The 25,159-nt window shown below is 45.0% G+C and overlaps 1 protein-coding gene across 1 annotated transcript; it reads left to right on the forward strand.

Annotated features, from left to right (window-relative positions):
* The first annotated feature begins 2,892 nt into the window (after window positions 1-2,892).
* On the forward strand, window positions 2,893-24,760 carry CTSB (cathepsin B). Its single transcript, XM_003412448.4, has 10 exons — window positions 2,893-3,014; window positions 16,849-16,999; window positions 17,691-17,776; window positions 18,581-18,695; window positions 19,286-19,404; window positions 20,331-20,416; window positions 20,743-20,889; window positions 21,428-21,544; window positions 23,133-23,261; window positions 23,754-24,760. Exons 2-10 carry the CDS (start codon window positions 16,874-16,876, stop codon window positions 23,849-23,851), a joined length of 1,023 nt encoding a protein of 340 aa, XP_003412496.1. The 5' UTR covers window positions 2,893-3,014; window positions 16,849-16,873; the 3' UTR covers window positions 23,852-24,760.
* The last annotated feature ends 399 nt before the right edge of the window (window positions 24,761-25,159 follow it).

Here is a 25,159-nt window from a genome sequence, read left to right on the forward strand (position 1 = left end):
TGGCTCCATTTTTTATTTCTTTTTTCTTTTCTTCCCCCACACTGACTGGGACTAGTGAAGTAACAGGCTGTTAAGAAGGGAGATCCCTGTGCAAGGAATTGTTGTCAACCTTTTTCCGTTGATTAGAGCCCTACTGGAAGCTCAGGAAATTTTGGCTCATGGTAGAATATGGTGTTTCTGGCCCTGAGAGCTTGGATGACTTGGGATCGGGAATTGTGAGGAAGGAAAGAAATCGTCTTCCAAGACCTGCTTCCTTCTACCTGCTTGCGGTTCAAGGCGTTCAGTCTCCTAAAGAGCCTGAAAGTGAAATTAGGGGCCTAAGAATACCTTTAATAGGTTTATATGCTGCCCTAGGCCTCTGAGGAAAGATAACTCTGGGACTGAATGGTACTGACTGCAACTAAAACTCCAATTATAAATCACCATGAGTCAGAATCTACTAGAAGACAACTGGTTTGATTTGGTTTGGGCTTAAATGATATCCTCAAAATAGCCTGTAACCATGGTCTGACCCAAGATAACATTCTGTCCTTAGGAACGACTAGGAGTCCCCTAGTCAGTTCCCACCCAGCCAAAGCGGCCTCAAAAGATAGGCCTGGAGAATTGCTTCCGAAAGGTCATAGCCTTGAAAACTCTATAGAGCAGTTCTACTCTGCACACATGGGGTTGTCATGAGTCGGGACTGACTCAACAACAATAGGAAACAACTGTTATGAAATCAAATCCCACTTCTCTGAAACCGAGATAAGGAATATAATCAAACCAATTCCAATCTATTCCTAATTGCAAAGGCAATACAATACTTCTTCCTCTGACCCTAACCACCTGGAGCTAGGTCAGACCTCATAAGTTAAAGGGCACAGTCCTCTAGACTGCCAAGTCTTCAGATGCTACCCTGCAAGCTTGGTAGTCCCTGGGCCCCCTCACTTCTGATCTGCTGGCTTCCACTACTCCCTCAGGTTTGATAGTTTGCTAGAATGACTAGGGAACTCAGGAAAGGGCTATACGTACTATTAACCCATTGCTGTCGAGTTGATACCCTATAGGACAGAGTAGAACTGCCCCATAGGGTTTCCAAGGAGCAGCTAGTAGATTCAAACTGCTGACCTTTTGGTTAGCAGTCAAGCTCTTAACCACTGTACCACCAGGGCTCCTACTTACTATTACACTGTTATTACATAAAAAAAGGATACAAATGAAGAGACAATGCATAGGGAAAGCCTGGGAGAGTTCCCAGTGTAGAGCTTCCACAGGAAGTGTGCCAGTGGGACCCTGTGGTACTTTTCCAGGTTACTTACTTGCATTTTAACAACAATCTCCTGAGGACAAAACACCTTGACCAAAAAAACAAGTCACTCTTTGTTACATCCTAAAGTTCCATCACAGACTCTCTGGCCCATGGCATTCATGAGTGAGGCATGCTCTATGTGGCAACTCCTGTTGCCTGATGAAGCAGAAAAGAGGCAGGGGCCTCAGATTCACTCAGTCTAGAACTTATCTGAGTGCCTTTTTCTTCATCTGTATAATGGGGAAATCTTTCCTATATGATACGGTTGTTGAAAATTTTCTTAAAAAGATGACAAGAGTCTATTCATAATACCCAAAACCAAACTCATTACTAGCTGAATTAATTTCAACTGATGGTGTCCCCATGTGTGTCACAGTAAAATTGGGCTCCACAGGGTTTTCAATGGCTGATTTTTCAGAAGTAGATTGCCAAGCCTTTCTTCCAAGGCACCTCTGTGTAGACTCAAACTTCCAATCTTTCGGTTAGTAGCCAAGTCATTAACCGTTTGCTCCACCCAGACACTACATCAGGAGTCACCCTATGGGTAATAATACCTGGGAGTAAGAACTGGCCAATACCAAATATGACTCCACTGTCAGCTATTAAAGAACTTGCCGAATATCAACAGAAAACACTAATTAAAAATCATTCGACCAAGGAATCTAATTCCCTGGGATTTGGAAGCTGTCAGAAGGATGTCTGTAGAAGCCAGATTTACAAGAGTTTGTAAAATAAGGGGAAAATAAATCAGACATTTCTTCAAAAAAATCACCTTTTTACAGAAAAAAAGAGATGATAAAGCAAACTGTTTCTACTCTATCAGCCTCTCCAAGCCACTCACCCAAATAAACTAAGTAAAAGCAATGTACTTGCTGTGCATGCATGACTTCAAGACAGGTCTTCTGACGCCCTTCTTCTAACCAGATTTTGACCCCTAAATTCCCCCTCCTCTATAGAAATTCTGACGCAGCTCCTGGAGTTGGTACTCGATGGTAATAGCTATTCCTTTCATTATTACATTGCTGGAGTATCCTATAGATATCTCAAGATATCAACGCTAAAGGCTAACGTTAAAAGGCTATTCTGTGAGCTCCCGGAGGCCGGCTGTCTTTATATCCCCAACACTGGCAGTGGATTCTGAACGGAAGAAGCGACAGCAAGTCCTTCCAATGCAGGGATTCAGCCGGCTTGAACACAGCCGCGTTTAGGCCGCAGTGGCCTGGGGAATTTCACTATGCTGGGTGGAGTCTTTTGGGGATGGAGTCCCGAGTTCCTTAGGACCACCTTCCGCTACCAAACCTAGGGAGTCCTTCTTTACGCCTCCCCCAGGCCCCAATCCCGCAGATTTTCCCCTGTCCTACGGCAGAAGCTGGGTGGCTGCAGGCTTCGGTCGGAGCCGCCACTTCTGGAGCCCGGCCTGGGGTTCCGGATGCCCCCTTTCTTGGGCTGGCGACCCCAGTGGCGCGGCCTCTCGCAGGACTTAGGCCAATGCGGGGCCGCAGGCGCCAAGGCCGGGAGGCCTCGTGCGCGGCGGGTGCGGAGCCCAAGCCTGGGCGTCCGGGCCCCGCAGCGGTCACGTGGGAGAGTCAGCCGAGCGGGGCGGGGCGGGGCTGGGCCGGGAGAAATAGGCGCGCCGGGCGGTCTCCGGGAGGATACCGCGGCGGCACCGGGATCCGGCGGAGTACGCTCGGCGGCTGTAGGCTTGGGCTTTCGGCGGCGAAATTCGGTGGGTGCAGGCGGAAGGGCCGGGGCTGGCGGCGCGGCATCTCCGCGAGCTAGGGTGGGTTCTGGGTGCTTGCGGCCGCGACGGAAGTGACCTAGGGAGGGGGATGGGAGCGCCTGGCGGGGCCGCACCGAGACCTGGGTGGCTGGCTGCGCCCCCGCCACAAGTGCCCACGCCAGGCCCAGGTGCCGCCTGGCTGTGTCCCTGGGAATTGGCAGGGTGGGGAGGGGGTCGCGGCTGGCGGTAAGCGGGGACCCTGGGGGCTGTCGTTGCCAGGGCGAGCAGAAGTGGCACCCAGTGGACCCCTAAAAGTCGCCGTAGTGAGAAAAACAAAAACAAAATATGCAGGCAGCCAGACGCCCGTCCCCCCACTCCGGCCGGGAAGCTTCGGCTCGCCGGCCGCTTGCCCCCCAGGGTTGTGTTCCGGTGAGCTCTCCAGTCCAGTCAGCCCAGTGACACCACGATCAGCCCAAATCCATAGCCCGGTCCCAGAGGCCGCTACACGCCGAGCCCGGGAGTTTGCGGGGAACTCCAAGGGAGGATCCTTCGAGAAAGAGTATGGCCGTATCCGGTGACTTGGCCAGAATCTGGCTCCCTACCCAAGCCCTTTGCCAGCCGCGTGACCTTGCACAGCTTACTTTTGGGCCTCAGTTTCCTCAGAGCAAATAGCTGAGATAATATTATTGACCTAAATCTATTTTCGTATTTTTCCTCCTTATTTCAAAGGGTTTGCCAGTGCAGCTTTCTGCACACAATCCCACACAATTCCAGGGACCCCAGAGGACAGGGTCTATTAAAAACAGGAACCTAAAAACTGGGTGGAGTAGGATGGAACACAAGTGAGTTAAATCCATAGACAGCAGAGGGGAGACTAAGCAGAGCAGAAGGATAGGAGACTGTTGTTGTGTTCCCTCCGTGGATTCCGACTGTTAGTGGCCCCATGTGACAGAGTAGAACTGCCCCATAGGGTTTCATAGGCTGTAATCTTTTAAGGGAGCAAATTGCTACTAGCTCTTTCTCCCATGGAGAAAGCTGAGTGCTTGACCATTGTGCACCGGGGCTTCTTGGAGACTGTATAGAGGGTGTGGAAACCTTAGACCCCACTCTCCCTGGGGACGTAGGAGGGAGGAGGAAAATGCTGCTCCCTACTCCTGGACTCCAGTAGAAGGAAGACAGTGCCTCCAGGCCCAGGGTAGTGTGGGAGAGTGAGTCCCTCAGTTAAGGACCCTGGAGGCCTGAGAGGGAGTAGCTAGAGACCAGTGGGAGATGAGTGATTTGGGGGTTCTTCAGGGAACATGGGATGAATAGACCAGATGGATGTGAATTGAACTTTGCTTAGTGGGCCAAGCTCAACCCCTTCCCCAGGCACTAGGAAGGTCAGTAGACTGGCACTGGGAAAAGGACCATAGCCCAGGCCCCACATCCCTCCAGCTGACCCAATGGAGATCTGCATATCCACTGAGAAGGGGAGGTTGTGGGGTTCAGAGAGAGACCTAGCACCTTTTGATCCCTAAGTGCCCACTACCAAAGGAGAATGCAGCTGAAACACATTCTATATTCTATATGACTGCATCTAGGTGGATCAGTAGATTCAGAAAGAAGGTGGAGAGGCCTGGAAGGGTGCCTGGTTCAGTAAAGGACACTTTCTTATTCTTCACAACTTCATTTCCTTTAATAGATAATTGTTCCCTATTTGTACTGGTGATGATTGACCTAGGGCCCTTGAGCCTTGAGAAGAAAGGGGCTTTCCCAAAGAGAGAGTTTGAGGTGTACTGGAGAAAAGTGATTTCCACCCTAACCTTTTTGGGCACTTGATCTAGAGCTGGGGGCACTCTTGGGTGGAAAGATGCAGATCGCATATCTTGGTGCATCACAGGCTTGGTGGAGGTGACACAGGGCAGACACAGCCCTGACTCCCCTTGATGTTGTTAGGACAACGCTGTTTTCAAACTGGTCAGGTGATAAGGAGTAGAAGCCCTTTGGCTCCAGGAGGGAAACTGCCTATCTGGTGCTGGTTCAGCAGCTTGGGCAGAGGCCAAGCTCCTTTTTCCCTTTGTAGACAAGTTCTTTTTTTCCTTCCCCAGCCGCTGTACCTATGAGTTAGAATAAGAAGTTATACACATTTTAGGGGTGAAGGATGTTTTATATTACTATTGGCAGTTGGATTAAGTGGAACAGAGACCAAGTTTCAGGGGAGCCTTGGGTCCTTAAATGGCATGGGTATCCTGTATTGTAGAAAGTTGGAAGTTACTTCCTGGTCAAATAAGTAGGGGCAACCTTTGCCTTTCTAGAGACCCTGGGTGGTGCAAATGGTTAACACCCTTCGCTGCTAACCAAAAGCTTAGAAGTTCGAGTCCACTCAGAGGTGCCTCGGAAGACAGGCCTGGTGATCTACTCTGAAAAAATCAGTCCTTGAATACCCTGTGGCACACAGTTCTACTCTCATACGCATGGGTCACCATGAGTTGAAATCAACTCGACGCCTGGACTAGTTTTTGTCTTTTGAAGTTACAGAATCTTCAGGACATCACTAGAGCCTCCTCTAAAATGGCTTGGTTAATCAGGGAGGTGCAGAGCCCTTGCAGCTCAGCCTTTCTGGGCCTAGGGTAGTGGTCGAAAGGGAAAACACCTTTTCTATTCGCAAGTAGAATATGTATCTCCACAATCTCACCTCACTTTTAAGAAGCAAAGAGATTTTCGACCAAAATTTTACATGCGTTCAGAACCATCGACTAATTGGCAGAGGCTGCCTTGACTCCATTTCCCAGAAGGGAAGTATGGCACCGACTCATGGTTGGTGAATCTGACTCAGAGAAGGAACAATATCTGTTCTTTGAATACTTTTACTAGGAAGGTTTCTGCTTTGCGGTGCTGGCTATGCGTTTAGAAACTATACATTCATTGTAGATGGTGTTTGCAAATCATAGAGCTGGAAGAGAAAGAAGGGGAGATAGGAAATGGATGACAAAATTAGGAAATAAGTAAGTATATATCCCCCCACTCCAGCTTTGTCCACCAGAAGGTTCTAGAACCAGCGTTGCTCCAGAAGCAACAGACAGACCTATCACCTTGATTTTGATTTCTGAATGCCACTTCTCACTAAAATCAGAGCTCCTTGAAGAAATGGCTGTTTCCAGGTCTGGGGTAGGGAAAGTATAGAAGTACACCTGGAGCATCTTGCATCACAGAGCAAGGAAATCCTTGAAGACTAATAGGGTCCCATCTAAAGGATTGGAAACCCCAGTGACGTAGTGGTTAAGTGCTACAGCTGCTAATCAAAGGGTTGGAAGTTGGAATGCGCTAGGCGCTCCTTGGAAACTCTATGGGGAAGTTGGAAGTTACTTCCTGGCCTAATAAGTAGGGGCTCCCTTTTGTCTTTGTGGAGACCCTGGGTGGTACAAATGGTTAACACCCTTGGCTGCTTTTTATAAAGTAACTCCAGCTAATTGATGTAGAAAAAAATGAATAGAATTATAAATTGACCATGATGTAACTCCACTGTGATAATTGATACATGATGACATCATGAAGGGTGCTCAGTCATCCTTGGATCATCAGCGATGCTAACTAAAACCCATGGGTGAAAGGGTGTTGGTGAAGAGGATAGTCACATGGTATCAAATTGAAGTATTATCCCATAGATTACTTACAAATTACAAAAAGGAAAGAGTTGCAAACAGTAATGAAGAGATCTGGCAGTTGCCATCTTAAACAAGAAAGAGGTCAAGCTTGGCATCAAGTCCTGACATTATATGCCTTTAGACGAGGTATGGTGAATTTACCTAACATCACCTATGGAGTGGTCTTGCCAAAATGTTTGACCCAACTCTAGTCGTGAGAATAAAAGTTAGATGAATCCGGGATGTAGAACATTCTGCAGGAAAACTAGCCTGGACCTTTGAAAGGATTCAACCTCTTTAAGAGTGGAGGGAACAGGGGCAGGACTGGCAAAGAATGGGGAAGATAAAAGAGATAGAACAGTCAAATTGCATGGTTGTGTAGAATATCCCTTGTCCTGGGGAAATATTATATAATGGACTGATATATTTAGAGGTGAGGAGTCACAATGTCTGTCGCCTGTTTTTGAGAATTTGGCGCAAGAACAGGATTAGAAATATATGAGGTTGAACTATATGAAATTAGAATTTTTATAGCTTATCTTCTCTTGGTTTATGCCCTCATTTTGCACACTCCATGACCCCCTAAGAAAGGGGGCATGGGAGGTGAATGTTAAGTCCTTGCATGGCTGTAACCCACCCTACTTTGAGTGGAGTTTTTTTTTTTTTTTTTTTTTTAGGAGGTATAGGAACCAAATTCTATTACATTTTTAGACTTTTAAACAATCCTCATGTGTTTAGCCTCACAGCTCATCCCCAGCTTCCACTTCACCAGGTGCCTCCAAGTCTTAGGCTTGTCTGGGGTTTGCAGGGTGATTGGGCTCACTCTTCATGGTGGCTCCTGTCTGCAGGCATCAGGTTTCACTTCCTCTGCTCTACTATGTCAGGTACCACTCCTGTGCCTGCTTTTTGTCTTCCTGAGGGGCACTGGTGTCTCCTGTCTACCCCTCTTGTCTTTGTTAATTCTCCTGTGTAGTTTTGTACTTTTTATTTCTTTGTATCAATCCATAAACTTATTTAATGTTTAAATGTTTAAGAAATTATATAACTTGCATCATACTGCACTTACCCTTTTTCACTTGTGTTTTAGAACTTTATATTGGTACATAGAGTTCACTCATCTTGCATGCACAATGTATTTATCCAGTGAGAGACAGGTACCTTATGCTTTTTTTTCTACTTCTCACAGTGCTGCAGTAAATATCCTTGTATTTTTCAGACATTCAAAAGAGTTTCTGTAGGGAAAAAGCAGAAGTAGAACTAGGTATTGACAAAGTGCTCTCCAACGTGGTTGTACCAGTTTATACTCCAGCATATGAGTGTTCCTGTTCCTCATATGTACCAACACTAGATATTCTCAAACGTTAGTTTTTGCCAGTCTGATGAGTTGAAATTGTATATCTGTTTTAATTTTCATTTCATGATCAGGAATTCAAATTCAGTTCTTTTCTGTTTGTTTTTGTTGATGGTCAGCGTTAGTGTTTGTGCATTTCAATGTGTTTATAAATAGCTATAACTCCACAAAGAGTTCTTTAGAGCCTAATCTAGGTATCTGTACTACTCTTTAACAATATGTAATTTGTAATTTTCTAAATTTCAGAATGCTTGTGAGATATAGGAAACCCTGGTAGCGTACTGGTTAAGTGCTATGGCTGCTAACCAAAGGGTCTGCAGTTCAAACCCGCCAGGCGCTCCTTGGAAACTCTATGGGGCAGTTCTACTCTGTCCTATAGGGTCGCTATGAGTCGGAATCGACTTGAAGGCACTGGGTTTGGTTTTTTTTTTTTTTTTTTTTTGGTTTTTGTGAGATATAGGTTCTGGTAGTTTCAATCTTCCACTTTACAGATGAGAAAACTGAGGCATCTGCAACTGTATGACATTGTTGAAGTACTCAGGTAATTTTAGTGGAATTTCTCCTAGAATTTGATCTCCTCACAGTTACCCACCCCTCTTCAGGTGTGTGCATTCAGGGCTTGCCCTTGGTTTCTTCTCAAGCTTTAGTTTCCCTCGCTTATAAAACAGAAGCTTTATGTTTTAAGACCTAAGGTCCATTCCAAGGAGTCCTGGTGGCTGTTAACAGATACGTTCAAACTTACCAGTCACTCCCAACCCTCCAGCCGCTCCCCTGGAGAAAGGTGTGGCAGTCTGCTTCCCTGAAGATTACAGCCTTGGAAGCTCCATGGGGCAGTTCTACTTTGTCCTCTATAGGATTGCTATGAGTTGTTTTGATTTGGTTGATAAGGTCCATTCGACCATGAATGTTTTATGAATGCTTGGCGGTGGGAAGGACACATGGCCTGCAGTCTTGGCTCAGTTTATATATCAAGATAACCTAGAGTAGCAGCAAGCATGGGGGGAGGAGGATGGGAACAGATAACACCAAGATGGTAAACTGACCTAGCAAACAGCACTGTGAACAATTAGATATTCTGTGCCAGGAGACCCTGCTGAGCCTGCTCTTCTCCCATGACCCTCTGACCTGCTAGCCTGGATGTGGTCAGAGTGTGCTCACATGGAGACTGGTCACATTGGTTCCTGGCTTTTCAAGCCCTGAGGAGGGTGGTGCCAGCCCAGAGCTTCTGCCACTGTAGGTTTTGGGGCTTCTGTTAAACTGCATCAGGGTGCTGAGGGCCACCTGCCACCCATTCTAGATCTAACCCTACAGATGTTTAAGAAGTGCTTTGTTTTGGCAGTGAAGATAGCAGAATAAATTATTTGAGGCCTTGTCACTAATAGTAGGGTGACCATGATTTTTCACCCAAACTGGGATAGTTTTGAGAATAAATATAATAATCACTCTGGGAGAGCAGCAGTGAACCAGTACCATCCTGTGCATGCTGAGATGGACATCCACCTTCCCAGTCAGTGAGAAGTGGTTTTCCTGATGGTGGCTCATTGGTAAGTGGTGCCAGTTCTGAGCCAGGCCACCTGAAAGAACATCTCATCCTATCTTCACACAGCCTTGTTCCCCAAGAGAGGAAAATTGGACTAGGCTCGAAACATGAGGCCTTTCTGTCACTTACTTTTGTGTTTTCTAATGCCTTGGCTGCCCCATTACTAAGGCAGCAGGGAGGTGTAATCTAGCCTGCAATGGAATTAGGAAGCTTGTGTGCCCCTGCAAACTGAGAGGCATGAAACAATCATCTCATTAAGCCTCAGAGGATCTCTAAAAGCTTTTATACAGTAGGCCCAAGGCTCTTTAGTATCCTGGCAATAAACCCATTTTAGAAACCCAGACATAGAGGTGTATTGCCCCCTTCCAGCATCACAATAAGTCGGTATCACAACTAGTGAGCAAAGTTGGTGAGCAAAAGCTTCCAGAATTTTGGACTGTCAGTCCAAATTGTCTTCTATCTCACCAACAATACAAATTTTTTCAACTGTCGAAAGCTTTCCTAGGGCCTGTTCTTTTAAGCCTAACATAGTAATTTCCTTCTGTTTGTAGCATATGGGGTTGCTGTGGCAATGTAAGCAATGTTCTATTTGTGGGTGTTGTAGCTCTACAGTTCCCAGGCAGTGTGGGACTTTAAGTCTAGTAGGCCAGTTGCGCTCAATGTGGTGAACTTACTGGTTTCTTTTGGACAGATGATTGGCAGGTGGGTAACACCGGAAGTACCTGTGACTAGCCTAAAAAGGTAAAGTGGCCTGGGACTTTCTCACTCCTTCTTCTGGTTCCCTTGGAGCTGCAGTGTTGGCCTCTGAGTGCTGGCCTCCGAGTGCTTTTTCTACGTCATGCAATGGTTTCTTGGGGGTAGTCAGCCGCAAGGAGCCTGGCTCCAGGGGATTGATAGCCATCCTTATAGCTTTAAGGAGACAGATGAGGCTAATGACTGAGAACCTGTTTTGTTGTTGTTGTTTTAATTCTCAGGTTATAAACTTGGTTTATTATATAAAAAAAAAAAAAATCAAGAATATCCTTTGTATTAGTGTTCTAACCAGTTGCCATGCAGTAGACCTTGACTCATGGTGACCCCACGTGCTCCGTAGTGTTTTCAGTAGCTGATTTTTCGGAAGTAGATTGCCAGGCCTATCTTTCAAGGTGCCTCTGGTCTGTCCTATAGGGTCGCTATGAGTCAGAATGGACATGACGGCACTGGGTTGGGTTTGGTTTTTTTTTCTGGGTGGACTTGGCCTCCAACCTTTCAGTTAACAGCAATTTGTACCACCCCAGGACTCTGTTAGTTTCCTAATGCTGCTATAACGGAAAGTACCACAAATTGGATAGCTTATAAGAACAGAAATTTATTGTCTCACAGTTCTGGAAGCTAGGAGTTTGAATTCAGAGCATTAGCAGACGTGCTTTCTCTGTTCACTCTAGGGGAAGAGCCTTCTTCTAGCTTCTGGTAGCCCTGGGCTTTCCTTGGTTTGTAGATGGATCTGCACGTGACAGCCCTTTCTGTCTAACTCCGTATCTCTTATCTTTTACAAGGACAGCACTCAGATTAGGACCCACCCTACTCTGGTATGACTTCTTGTGAGTTTAACTGATAACATCTACAAAGACCCCATCTTAGTCATCTAGTGCTGCTATAACAGAAATACCACAAGTGGATGACTTTAACACAAAAATTTATTCTCTCACAGTCTAGTAAAATGGAGGTGCGAATTCAGGGTGCCAGCTCCAGAGGAAGGCTTTCTTTGTAGGCTCTGTGGGGAAGGTCCTCACCATCAATCTTCCTTGGTTGAGGAGCTTCTCAGTGCAGGGACCCTGGGTCCAAAGGATGCGCTATTCTCCTGGCTCTTGTTTCTTGGTGATATGAGGTCCCTATGTCTCTCTGCTGGCTTCTCTCTTTTATATCTCAACAGAGATTGATTTAAAACACAGCCTAATCTTGTAGATTGAGTCATTAACATAACTACCACTAAACCTCATTAACATCATAGAGGTAGGATTTACAACACGTAGGAAAATCACATCAGATCACAAAATGGTTGACAGTCACACAATAGCAATCCTGTAGGACAGAGTAGAACTGCCCCATAGGGTTTCCAAAGGAGCAACTGGTGGATTGGAACTGCCAACCTTTTGGTTAGCAGCCATATCACTTAACCCCTGCACCACCAGGGCTCCTTATCTAGCTTAGTGGCAGCCAATACCAATTCTGTGTCATTAAGGATGCCAGGACTCAAAGCCTCTGGTGGGCTTGGCATTAATTCTACTACTTTGCTCATTCCATCTTCTTCCAGTGTTTCAAGGTCCACATTTGTCCCCAGAATGACTTCAAGGTAGCTTGGGAAACAGTTCTGCTTTGAGGGTAGGGTGTTTTAGTTAATAGTATCACCGGGCCACAGAATCTTTATCTTGGTTGACATAAAATGACAACACTGTAGAAGAATTTCAATGGAACATGCTTTTAGAAAAACAAATATAAATCATTAAGTCCTGTCAGAGTTTAGAAAAGAGGGAAGTGAAGAGAGCGTATTTTTTAGCTAGAGATTAGTTTGGAAAAGGACCAGGGGGGTATGGTGGAACTCAGGTCTCCTGGGAAGCCCAGTTAACCAAGGACTGGAAGTAGCATCTGCCTACAGCTTGTTCTTTCCACCAGCCCACACCCGAAAGGCAGTCTGGTGACTTGCAAGTATTCTTATCCTTTTTGGACCCCTCCTCCCGACTCGACGGCACTGGGCTTTCTTTCCTCATGAAATAAGGACTTTCTGTTCATTCTCTCCTGTACTTAAAGAATAACGTACAGAATTGAGAAATAAAAAGGAAGTGTTTACCCAGACAAGGGGAAGCGAAAGCTAGTTGCTGTTTCATGGTTAAGGACTGGCTTGTTAATGGCACAGGGAAATGAACATGCCAGTGTTTCCATACTAGTCCCTCCTTCCTTGGAAAATTAGCAAATGCAAAGTTTAAGTGAGTGGTGTTGCTAAAAATAAGACAGGCAAACTGAGTGCTTATTTGCCCAGAAGACAAGTTTATATAACACTTGGAGGCCCTGTGAGTCAGCTGACACATGGACATGTGAGTCACAGCCTCTGGGATGAATCAGTGAGAATAGAAAGGTTAATTTTTTTTTAAGCAGAAAGACATCAGGGAAGACTCTTGGTGGCTAGGGAAAAGATTAGAAATGAATTTGGGAAAATGTTAAAACAAATGTTATTTTATCAACTTGGTGACTCAAGTTGTTTGGTAGCACTAGCTACTATTTTTCCTAACAGAAAACTTTGAAATATAATAACATGTTCATTGTTTTAAAAAAGAAATAGTATACAGTAAAAAAGTCTCTCAGCCTCAGTTGCTACTTTTGTGTATTTTTCTTGCTGTTTTGCATGTAGTGACAGAAACAAATCTACATGTATATTGCTTAATAGGCTCATACATTTTCCATTATTCATCTGCAACTTGCTATTTTTCCACTTAACAGTAATCTTGGGCATTTTTACTTTACCAATACAATATGGTTTACCTCAACTACTTCATTTTTAAGGGGGCAGTTCTACAGGGTCGCTATGAGTCGGCATTGACTCGATGGCACTGGGTTTTTTTTTTTTTTTTGGTATTGTATTCTTTTATATAACCATTTACCATATCTTAACAATTACTGTTGATATTAGGCACTAGCTTTGTTTCCTGTCTTTTATAATATAAAGAAATTTTTAGCGAACATTCTTGTGCCTGTATCTTTGCATTTTGGGGGTAGCATATTTTTTTTTATATCTTTAGGATAAATTTCTAAATTTTAGATTGCTGAGTCAAAGGGCATGAATATTTAAAAATTGGTAAGAGATTGCCAAAAAAGGCCTCTCTATTTTTTTTTTTAGGGCTGTACCTACCACTAGGTACTCATCACTGGTACCCAGGTATCTGTTTCCCAACATCCTAACCACCACCGAGAAATATCAAACTGCCCAGCCTTTGTCAATCTGATATAAGATAAATATCTCCCTTTATCTGCATTTCCCTGAGGTTTCATATCTTTAATCTATGTGGACCATTTATAGTTATTTTTCTGTAAATTCACTACATATAACTTTTTGCCATTTTTCTAGTATACTGTTTTTATTTTTTTGTTTTTTAAGAGCCCTTTTTATGTTAAAGAAACTAAATCTTAAATGTATTGCTTTTTTCAGTTTGTCTTTTTTTTTTATCTATTTTTAATGAATATGATTGTAATCAAACTTTTTTCCCTTAAGGCTTTGCTTTATGTTGATTTTATGCTTTCCTCACTTCAATATTATGTTTTAGAAAGTACATTTATTTTCTTCATAAGACTTTAGTTTTTACCTAGATGTTTGATCCACGTGGTGCCTTTTGTATGCAAGGAGTCAGATGCAAAGCTCCAGCCTTACTTCCCCCCCCCCACCCCCAAATTGATACCCGGTTGTCCTGGCACCATCTATTGAAAAAATCTGGTCATTTCCCTATTGCCTTTACCACATACACGGAATCTCTGCACATGGGATATGTTTCTGAGAATGGTCTGACTGTTCCTGGGCCAGCATCTCCTTGGGGTTTTATAACATATTTTGCTATCCCAGAGAGCCAGGATTCTTCTAGTGCTCTGTTCAAGAATTGTCTTGCTATTGTCACACATTTATTCTTCCAAGTGAATTGTTGCTTAAGCCTTTTGTTTAAAATTTTCCTCAAATGTAGTTCACTAAGTACAAGACATTGTACTAAGCACTGGTGTATATATCACCTTCCTTGAACCCTCCCAGCAGCCCTTTGAGGAGATAGCCCCGTTTCAGTGTTGGTGTGAGTACCTGGAGGTCAAGGATAGCATATTCTTGGACAGGATATTCCTGCCCATGCCCTTTCCCACCCTGTGGGTATCTCACTTGGCCCTATGGGTATGGCCACCAATAAACAATAAACATTCCTTGCTTCTGTTAAAACCAAAACCCAGTGCCGTCGAGTCGATTCCGACTCATAGCCACCCTATAGGACTGAGTAGAACTGCCCCACAGAGTTCCAAGGAGTGCCTGGTGGATTCGAACTGCCAACCCTTTGGTCAGAGTTGCTTTATTAGAAGGGTGATTCAGAGGCTGAACTGGAAACCACTGGTCTCCTGACTTCAAGGCAGTCGAAGATCAAAAGGCCATGGTTTTGGTGTGATGGTTTCACTTCTCCCATGCCTCATCCTGAAGTAGAAGCAGAACTTTTGGCTAACTGGAAAAGCCAGGAGAAAATTCTGGAAGACTTGTACCGCTAGACAAATCAGTTTCTCTTCCCTGGTCTCTATTGTAGTTAGCACGCCCTTAGTTTATGTTGGTTTGGTTTTGCTTACTTTGTATCGAAAATGTAGTACTTGAAGTTTGTTCTTTCTTTTACATTTTTCCTATCCAATTGGGCATCGACTTAGGACTTAGTCACACTGACAGACTATTTACTCATTGGGAGCACTAATTTAGGAAAAATCTCTAAAACTTTGTTCTATAAAGCCATGGAAAGGCAGTTTTAAAACAGTGAAAAGGACATTGGATTTAATTTAGTCTGAAGATCTGGTCTTATTCAGGATATATTTACTGATATCTACTCTTTGGTAGGCCCTGGGTTTATGGCAGATAATAGCAAGATAGCTATGGTCCTCACAGAGCGCACTAGATAGCTGGGCAACAAACCGTCTAGTGACTGTGATAGTCTTATGGCCTAAGGCAAGTTATTTTACTTCAAAGTCTCACTCTGCAAAAAATGGGAGTGATAAAAATAATAAGTAATAAAGAATATTTTAAAGAAATAATTTAAAATTTAGAGTTATTGCAAGGAATAATATTAGCTATGCTAGCCACAGTACTTAGTATAATGCTTAACATATCAGACAGTGCTCACTGAAAGACTTATCAAAAGGGACCCTCAGACAAACCAGTTGCTTTTTTTTTTACTGCTCATTACTCAGGGAAATCCCAGGCCTCTGGCCTTTTGAGTTTACCTGGCAGAAGGTGAATGTAGGAAAGCTTATGTGACTTGTCCTAAATCTTGTTTTTTTTTTTTTTTGAGGTCCTGGATTTCTTGTTTTTAACATAAGAAACATTATGCCCTCTTAGTACCTTAAAAGTTTTCTCAGCTGTGAAATGGGCTAGTCTGTACCTGCCAGGTGTGGGAATCTGCATCAGAAGGACTCAGGGCCCCATTAATGGCTATGACTAGTTATGGCCTGTCACAAATTGGGGCCTGCAGAAGTGGGAGTCTGCTGCTTTACAGTGCAGAGTAGGGGTTTAAAATGGGCCTGCCTAGGCCTGAATCCTGGCTCCACGCTTACTAGTAGTTTGTTCTTGGGCAGATCACTCAACCTCTCTGTCCTGTTTCCCCATCTATATAAAATGGGGGTACTGTACTTGTCAGGATATTATGAGGGTCAAATGAGATGATAATATGTACTGAGTTGGCATGGTGCCTCATACATAGTAAATGTAAACCAGCTTCTCCTGTTGTTATTATTTTGAGGCTTTATCCTGTTGTGACAGTGTGGGCTGGTTTGCTACGGTGAAGTAAAGGCAACCCAGAGGAGGCCGACCTCTACAAAAAGTGGTCAGGGTCTGGGCTTCAGAACCAGGGATCAGCCTCAGGTTCACACTGTGATCCCTTAGGCCCCGAAACTACAGTTCAAGGAAGCCAAGTTTGGGTGAGGGCTGGTGCCCCTCATCAGCTGAATGAATGAGGTGGCTGCTGCTTCTCTGGCCTGATCAGCACCTGACTGCTTTCCGTGTTGAGGGACACAAAGGTTGGAGCCTGACCTGACCCAAGGGGTTAGCTGCCGCCACCCTGGGTGTGCCACACACCATGTGGCTCTCACAGAGTCTACAGCCTCCCTGCTGTAGGCTTCAGATCACGTTATGTTTTCAAACTCTGGAAGATGAATGTGCTGCCTAATGGAATTTTCGGCTGCCTGGGAGGGGCTGAGCAGCCAGGAGTGATACCCTGGAGACTCCAGCTTCATGCTCCACTGGCCTGAAGCTAGAGTGGGGCTTCAGAGCTTGCAACACAGCTACTTGGATTTCCCTCTGCTGGCCCACGGCCCCCTTTGTGTGGAGGAAAAGCTGCACACAGCCAGATGTGCCAGGGCCATAGCTCAGGACAGTGAGGAACGGGAGGGCTAACGGACTTGCACAAGGGAGCGGGTGGCAGAGCCTAGACAAGAACATGGTCTTCTGATTGCTGGTCATGTGATTGTTCCTGGCATCAGAACCATATGCCTCTAAGATGGTGCCTTGATATTGAGCACTTTAACCAAGTGAAGGAGAAATGTCCTGATGTCCTATGTCCTTTTTTTTCCTAGGTAAATCCAAGACCCAGCTTCCAAAATGTGGCAGCTCTTGGCCACCCTCTGCTGCCTGGTGGTGCTGACCAGTGCCCAGAGCAGACTGTATTTCAAGCCCCTGTCCGATGAGCTGGTCAACCATGTCAACAAACTTAACACTACATGGCAGGTGGGTTGTGGGGTGTTTCTCCCTGTGTAAGCCCTACCTACAGGCTGATCTGTCCACTCTTGACTCCTGAGTGAGTTGGCTGCAGCTGTGGCCCACAGGACATTCCTCCTGCATATTTGGAAAATGGCCCTGATTCAGACTCACGGAGGCTCAGGACCATGCCCACCACTGCTCCTGTCTCCTCCACTCTGTATGTATATGCGCATCTGTCTGTCTGTCTGTGGGGGAATAAAAAACTTCAGAAGTGTTCACAACCTGGTAGATCCTGTAAAGTACCACACCAACATGAAAAGTATAGTTTATATATATAATCAGTCCTCGATTCTGCCCAGCACTGAGACCTGGGATTGTGGGAACCAAGAAATGATAAATAAGATGTGCTCAGCATTGGGGGAGGGTTTCTCTTATAGTTAACAAATGGTAGCAGGTTAGAGAAGACACCTACTGGTCTGAGAGCTGAACTCTCCCAACAAGGGCTCTAAGCCGGCCTGAGTAAGGGCTGCTTGACCTCAGTCTATGGGCCTGCTCTGTGGGGTAGCCTTATCCCATTTGCCCTGCTGGGCTGGACAGGGCCTCTGGACTTGACTGAGTCAGTCCTTGTGTGTGGGCAACATGTACACAGTCATTTACTCCTTTCCTTAGAAAACACCTCCTCCTATTGGTGGTTAACTGCCACAGGGCTCTTTTTCAGGCTGGACACAACTTCTACGATGTGGATATGAGCTATGTGAAGAGACTGTGTGGCACCCTGCTGAATGGACCCAAGCTGCCCCAGAGGTGAGTGCTTGCTCCCTGGGGAGGATGCGCTGCTCTGCCTGAGCCACTGTGACATGTTTTTTGGAGAGTGGGAAAGAGAGAAGGCCTCCCTGGGCATTCGTAGGTCTCACTTCCCCCAAAGCTGTAGAGACACTACTTGAGGTATAGAGCTCAGCCTCAATGCCAGTGTTTTCTGTTGAACTTCTTCAGGTTAATTTAGAAGCCTGGTGGGAAGGGCCCCAGGTATGAAAGACTGGATCTGGCTCTGCGAGATCTGGATGGACTCCATCTGAAATAATTTTTTTTTTAATTGAAGAAAACCCATATGATCTATCATTACTGTTTTATTTTTATAGGAAGCTCTGTAGTGGGCATTTTCATGCAGATATAACTTTCTCAGGAAGTATTTGAAATGTCCAGCAGTGCAGATAGAATAGCTTAGTTATGGCACATTGCTATATACACTATGATAAAGACATTAAAAATTATGTGAAGAACCTGGGAAGATGTTTATGAATGGGGGGTGAGGAAGGGGAAGCAAGAAACATTATTATCTGTACCCTGTGGCTAAAACTCTTAGAAAATATACATAAAATAAGTCTAGAAAGATATACATAAAATGATAAGTTATACTGAGCAGCAGCATTATGTTCCAAGGCGAATAATATCCCTGCAGAACTGTTCTTCTGCATTCCTTTTTTGTGCCTCACTTCCTTTCTTAGTGGTGGCCCAGCCCACAGTCAGCTGTTCTTAAACTAAGTGAACTTTGCTGGGATGAGGGGAGTGAGTTATAAGAGCTTATAATGAAGACTGTCCTTTATCCAGAGTTCACTTGGCTGAGGAAATGGATCTTCCTGAAAACTTTGATGCCCGTGAAAACTGGCCAAACTGTCCAACCATTAAAGAGATCAGAGACCAGGGTTCCTGTGGCTCTTGTTGGGTAAGGCTTGCTAGCTGAGGAGGGCAGCTGGTGGGAACACACTGGGGAGTAATCATGGGATTTGGGGTGGGATCAGCTGTGACTAGGCAAGTTACATAAACTTTCTGAGTCTCAGTTTCTATCAGTGTGAAAATAATCATGAACCCTATGGTCATGAAGTTATTGTAAGGATTACGAGGAATAATAGATGTGAAAAGAACCTTGTAGATTGTAAGCCTCGTGTATATTAGTTGTTAAGCTGTTTTCAGTTCTCTATTTGACACCATCTCCTAGTCCAGCAGTGAATACCATTCTGCTCCATGCGGAAGTGTTCCATCTGTATCAACAAACTGTCTTTTTATATTTAAAAAAAAAACTGCATGTTTCAGAAATGATCCAAGTAACCAGGTAGAGGTTTGGGGTAGATTGGTCTCTTGCCTAAGCTTGAGCCCCTTACCCTCCCTAACCTCATATTGGGAAAAACTAGCCACCAGGAACGTGCCCACTGTGGTCCTCTAAGGTGATAGCTGCAGTATGTGTTGTCCGTCTTCTCATGAGGTCCACAGTTGAGAAATGGTGGTTTCTTACCTGGGTGGGGGTTGTTCCTGCAGGCATTTGGGGCTGTGGAGGCCATTTCTGACCGGGTCTGCATTCACACCAATGGGAATGTCAATGTGGAGGTGTCTGCGGAGGACCTGCTTACCTGCTGTCACATGGAGTGTGGGGATGGGTGAGTTTGAGGCAGCACCTTCCACCAAGGAGGTCCAGAGACCCCTAGGAATGGCACTTGGAGGCTGTTAGGCCCAGGCCTCCATAGTTGGAGAATTTGTGGAAAATGACATTGAGGGCTACCTTGGAAGAAGAGTGGTACTCTCCCTTTGAGAGCCTAAACACCTTTTCAGGTTGGAAGATGTATCTTTCTTATCTGAGACGGCATGGAGACCTGGGGCATTTAGAAGCAGGCCCTAGTGTGGCTGTTGCTTTCTGGGAGATACCTGAAGCCAGGCTGGCCCCACAGAGCTGTAGGTGGGCAACAGGGTCCTGGGAAAACAGGTAGTCTCAGAAAATTTGGTTAAATTTCTGATCCCTGCCTGGTTTCTGAAATCACTGGTTTGGTTTTCTGCAGTTAAGCATGGTGGGTCTCCAGATTGGTCATACAGAACTGAATCCGTACCTCATGTATCTGTCTGCCTCTGCTAATGTCTCTCATTGATTATAGATAGAACAGTGGTTCTCAATCTTGGTGCAGATTAGAAATACCTGGGTGTTTTTTTTTAAAAAATATGATGCTTGGGGCCATTACCCCTAAACAAACTAAATCAAAATCATTAGCATTACCCAGGGAATTCCATTATGCCATCCGGTTCTAGAAAGATGGACACATAGTGTAAACGTGAGTGAATATGTGAGCCCTTCTGTCTTCTTGAGGATCTCAGTAGGTGGGGGTGGCTTAGCTGATTCCCTGGAAGAAGTGAGAATATCCAGGGGAGGATAAACTGGGGTTCATCGGGGTTTGGGAAGGTTTATTGGGGTTTGAGAGTACTATTACTGAAGGCAGTGGTGGATCTTGGAGCCACCATAGGGCCTTGGGTACCAGCTCTGGGGAGCCTCTAGAGCTTCTCTCACAGTGAATTTAATGAATGGCTCTTTTCTTAGCTGCAATGGAGGCTTTCCTGCTGGAGCTTGGAACTTTTGGACCAAGAAAGGCCTGGTTTCTGGTGGCCTCTATGACTCCCATGTAGGTGAGTATCTGCTGTCTGCCCATATCTGACCAGATGGGTTTTATAAGCAGTGTGTAATACTGGTTTCATTTTCCTTTAACATAGCTTTATACAGTGAAGGTTAAGGGTTGAGGGCAAGAATACTGAGCTAAAAAATAGGGCAGAAAGACAACCCAGTCTTTCCTATAGCAGAAGTTGCAACAGGTGGAAGAAAAGTGTCAGTGTTACAGATCAAAGGGTAATTAACGTTCATACTATCTCTTGCCCCAGTTCTTCAGCCTGGCCTATGGAGGCCTCTCTGTAGGGGCTGTAGGCTGACCGCCTCCTTTCTTTTTGGTCCCAAATAGGCTGCAGACCCTACTCCATTCCTCCATGTGAACACCATGTCAATGGCTCCCGGCCCCCATGCAAGGGAGAAGGAGGAGAGACTCCCAAGTGTAGCAAGACCTGTGAGCCTGGCTATTCCCCATCCTACAAAGAAGACAAGCACTACGGTAAGATGGGACCCTGGCTACAAGTACACCGAGACCCATGAATCTGACGGCATTGTTCCTTAGGCCAAAGGAAAGAAGAGAGCAGGACAGTTAAATCTTATAGTCAATGAACACCAGGATAGAGAAAGGAGGGGTGATGCTTCTCTTGCCAGAGGCCTGTCCCCACTCTGAATTCAGCCTCAGGAATGTTGTCTTAGAACCATAGAACTTCAGAGCTGGAAGACCAAATCCCTCATTTTACAAGGGAGTAATCTGTCCTAGAATATTTCTGGGGTACCACTCTGGCCTATTTCCAGCACCTCATACTCACTATGCTCCGTACTGCAGAGCTTTTGCATATGCTGCCCACTTCTAATCATCCTCCAGAGCTAGCTCAGTCACTGGTTTTCAGGGAAGACTTCCCTGACTCCCCTGGCTCCCCTGGCTGGGCACAGCCTCTTGTGTGCATGATCTTTTCCTAGAGGCCCAGAGTGACTCAGTGAATGATAGAACTGCAGGAGCCATGACTCACCCCAGCCTGGCCTATTTAATTTTCCAGGATATAGTTCCTACGGTGTCCCTTCTTCTGAGCAGGAGATCATGGCTGAGATCTACAAAAATGGCCCAGTAGAGGGAGCCTTCTCTGTGTATACAGACTTCCTGGTGTATAAGTCTGGTATGTATTGATGCCTGATGGTGCCTGTTGGGGAGGACTGGGCTCAGTACCGAGATGGATGCAGGTGGGCCAACAAGAACCTTCATCAGGCCCTTTCTTTGGGGGAAGGGGAAAAAGGGGCTTTTCACGTGGGTCTCATCGTTCCTTTGAACATCAGTCAGAATCTGACCCCTGACAATCTTTATAGTCATTGCTCTCAGCAACTTTTCTACCTGCTATGCCCTGTTGCTCTCATTCATACCTTCTGCACATGCTATTCCACATACTATGCCTGTACTTTTTCTACTTGGCCAAGTCCTACTCATCCCTTAAAACCCAGCTCAAATATCTTCTCCGTGGAGCCTTTTCTGACTTCCCTGGCATTTGGTTACTCCTGCCTCTGCCTCCATTACTTTATCAGCATGTTTACATTATAACTGTTGGTTTGATGTGTCTTTATTCATCTTTGTCTTTGACAGCCTAGCATCATGCCTAACACATAAAAAAATAGTGGATGAATAAACATGGAGAACCTTGCTGTGTGTGATGCTGTAGGGATTCAAATCTAAGAAATTGTACAGTCCCTGTCTGCTAGAGCTGTCTTGTTAGGTGCTATCGAGTCAATTTCAACCCACAGTAACCCCATATGACAGTAGAACTCTAGGCTGTAGTCTTTACGGGAGCAGATCTCCAGGTCTTTCTCCCGTGGAACCACTGAGTGGGTTTGAACTGCCAACCTTTTGGTTAGCAGCCAACTGCTTAACCATTATGCCAGCTAGAGCTCCTGTAGCGCTGTCTTCAAAAACCAAACCTGTTGCCATTGAGTCAATTTCTGACTCACAGCAACCCTATAGGACAGAATAGAACTGAATCCCTTATTTCATATTAACTGACTTTATCTCATAGACATTCTGCTATGTTGAAAAATCTAAAGCTGTCAACTCTTATGAAACAAGGATTGAACAAAGGAAGAAAAAATATTATAAGGATGACAGTTCTTAAAGTGATAAAGTCAACCAGGGGACAGCCTGATTAACCAGCCCTCTAAGCACGTTAGCCAGTCTCTTTCTCTATCAGTTAATATTGGCTGCTGCTAACTGAGCCTTTCCCTTAATTCATTTCTCCAGTTTGTTCCCTGGAGCAGAAATTAAAAAACTTTTTAAGCTATAGAACCCTTCTAACAAATACAATCTTACATGGAATCCCAGTGTATAAAACAGATAATTGACAATTTATTAATATTAAATTTATTTCTTAAATTAGAATTTACAAATTTGTTTAAAATTAGCCAGTGAGCACACATTTTGCTGGACTCCATTTAAATATTTACTCAACACATTTGGGTGTCCTGGGCTTTTAAAAATATATCTAAATAATAGAAATACGGATCTAATGTTTGTGAGTAGCCCGAGAGCCTTCTCATGGAACCACAGAGTTCTATAGGACCCAGTTTGAAAACAACTGGTCTAGTGCTTTTCATGTACAAGGCCTATTAGTCCCTATTGGAACTCGTTTCTCCTATCTGAAGGGTGGACACATGAGTTGGATGATGCTGTAGGAGATAGGCAGTTGCCGTGACTCTGTCTGAACGCAGTTTTTCCTTTCTCAGGAGTGTACCAGCATGTAACTGGAGAAGAGGTGGGAGGCCATGCCATCCGCATCCTGGGTTGGGGAGTGGAGAATGGCACACCCTACTGGCTGGCTGCCAACTCCTGGAATACTGACTGGGGTGACAATGGTGAGTGGTAGCTCCCTTCCTGCTAAGAATACATTAAGATTTCTTAACCCTTTCTAGCTTTTTATGAGCCAGAACATAGTGGCCATTTTGGTCTTCCCTTCCCTACCTGCTGCATAGCTACGAGCCCTGGGCCTACGGCTTAGGTGATAGTTGGGGTTTCCCTTTGCCAAAAAGACAGTCCCTGATCCTGAGAGAGGGTGGTATGGGGCCAAGACGCAACCTTACATAGCTTGTCTACTACAATTCATCATCCACACCAGATGAGACTACTGCCATGGAGAGTGACTTGGGGTAGAATAGAAACGGTGTCTGTGTGGCTGTCTTGTCGTTTTGCTGAGGGCTGGCTTAATGAATGAACAAGAGAAATTGACAGAACTCCCTGGGGCTGGGATTGGTTACTTACTCCGCTAGATCTCTTACAGATGAATCTGAATATGTTGACAAAGGTCAAAACCCAAGATACACTTTAAAAGCACCTTTTTTCTTTTCTAGGCTTCTTTAAAATCCTCAGAGGACAGGATCACTGTGGAATCGAATCAGAAATCGTGGCAGGAATCCCACGTACTGACCAATACTGGAAAAAGATCTAATCGGCCGTGGCCCTACCCAACCAGCCCTGGGGGAGTTTCCCCCTAAATATAGCTATCTGGGCTGGGAATGGGAGGCAAGGGAGTGGGAATGTCTTTTGAGTTCAGATAAGATATAAGAGGTTTTAGACAGTGGCAGGTATGCTTCAGGGCCTGAAGGACTGGATTGGGTCAACCTTGTGTCTACTATTGGAGCTGATCTTTTCTGGAGTAGACAGAGCTGTCTTCCGTGGAAGACAAATCCAAATCCTGGCTACCTCCCAGCTTGTTCAGTGGACTGATCCTCACAATGCAAACAGACCACTGCTGAAAGCAAAGTGGGCCCTTTCCCCATAGACTAGTGCTGTAGGTAGTGCCTGCTGTTCCACCTCTTGATGTTCCAACTCTTGCTGCAGTGACCCTCCACCCTCTCCCCTCCAGCACATTTCCAGGGAGCAAGACAGTGAGGACCTAAAGGGTTTGACTTCTGGTTTTCCAAAGGAATGGAAAGTGTAATTTCTAAGCAAGTATCTTTCTAGAATAGGTTGAGAGGAGAGGTGGTGGGGGCAGCCATTTGAAGCCATATTCTCGCACGGGTTCTGTATCTATTGAGCTTTGCAGTGTTACAAAATTTCTCTGGTCTTTTCTGTGGCATGATTCTTCTTTAATAGAAATTTTATTTTTAATGCACCTCAACTGATCATGTGAATGAACAGTTTTAAGTTAAAGGAGCTGTGCTAGTTTTATAGACTGTCTCCTGGTGGTGTGTGTAAAACTGGGTGGTCATGATTTGACTGACTGATACCTCTAATACCATGGTGAAACTAGTTTCAGAGAAACCAGTGTTTACTTTTTTTAAATCACTGCTAACCCTATCAGTTTAACAAGGAATGGAATAACTGTGCCAATAAAAGGTTTCTACTTCAAATTGAAGTTTGCTTCCTGGTGGTATCTGAAGGGAAACGCTGGTGGCGTAGTGGTTAAGTGCTACAGCTGTTAACCAAAAGGTCTGCAGTTCGAATCCACCAGGCACTCCTTTGAAACTATGGGGCAGTTCTGCTCTGTCCTATAAGGTCGCTATGAGTCGGAATCAACCCGACGGCAATGGGTTTGGTTTTGGTTTGGTATCTGAAAGATAATTCATCACTACCTGTACACTCGTAACTGCTGCCTGTCCTTCTCTCCAAGAAGGAAAATCTGTTCTTCAGATGGTCTCTAAATTCTGGTGGGATATACACAAGGTCATACTTTGGCTCTCCTGACTTGCTCTGATTTTCTTCAGTTTCAAGTTGAACTTACATATGAGCAGTTGATGGTCTGTTCCACAGCTGG

The sequence above is a fragment of the Loxodonta africana genome, chromosome 19 (assembly GCF_030014295.1).
Source record: "Loxodonta africana isolate mLoxAfr1 chromosome 19, mLoxAfr1.hap2, whole genome shotgun sequence".
NCBI classification, from domain to species: domain Eukaryota; kingdom Metazoa; phylum Chordata; class Mammalia; order Proboscidea; family Elephantidae; genus Loxodonta; species Loxodonta africana.

What these genes read in the sequence shown, in the direction of transcription:
- CTSB (XM_003412448.4), top strand. Translation starts at nt 16,874, where the DNA reads ATGTGGCAGCTCTTGGCCACCCTCTGCTGCCTGGTGGTGCTGACCAGT. An exon ending in GGACCCAAGCTGCCCCAGAG is followed by an intron (nt 17,777 to 18,580) that starts GTGAGTGCTTGC and finishes TCCTTTATCCAG; the next exon opens with AGTTCACTTGGCTGAGGAAA. An exon ending in TACTGACTGGGGTGACAATG is followed by an intron (nt 23,262 to 23,753) that starts GTGAGTGGTAGC and finishes TTTCTTTTCTAG; the next exon opens with GCTTCTTTAAAATCCTCAGA.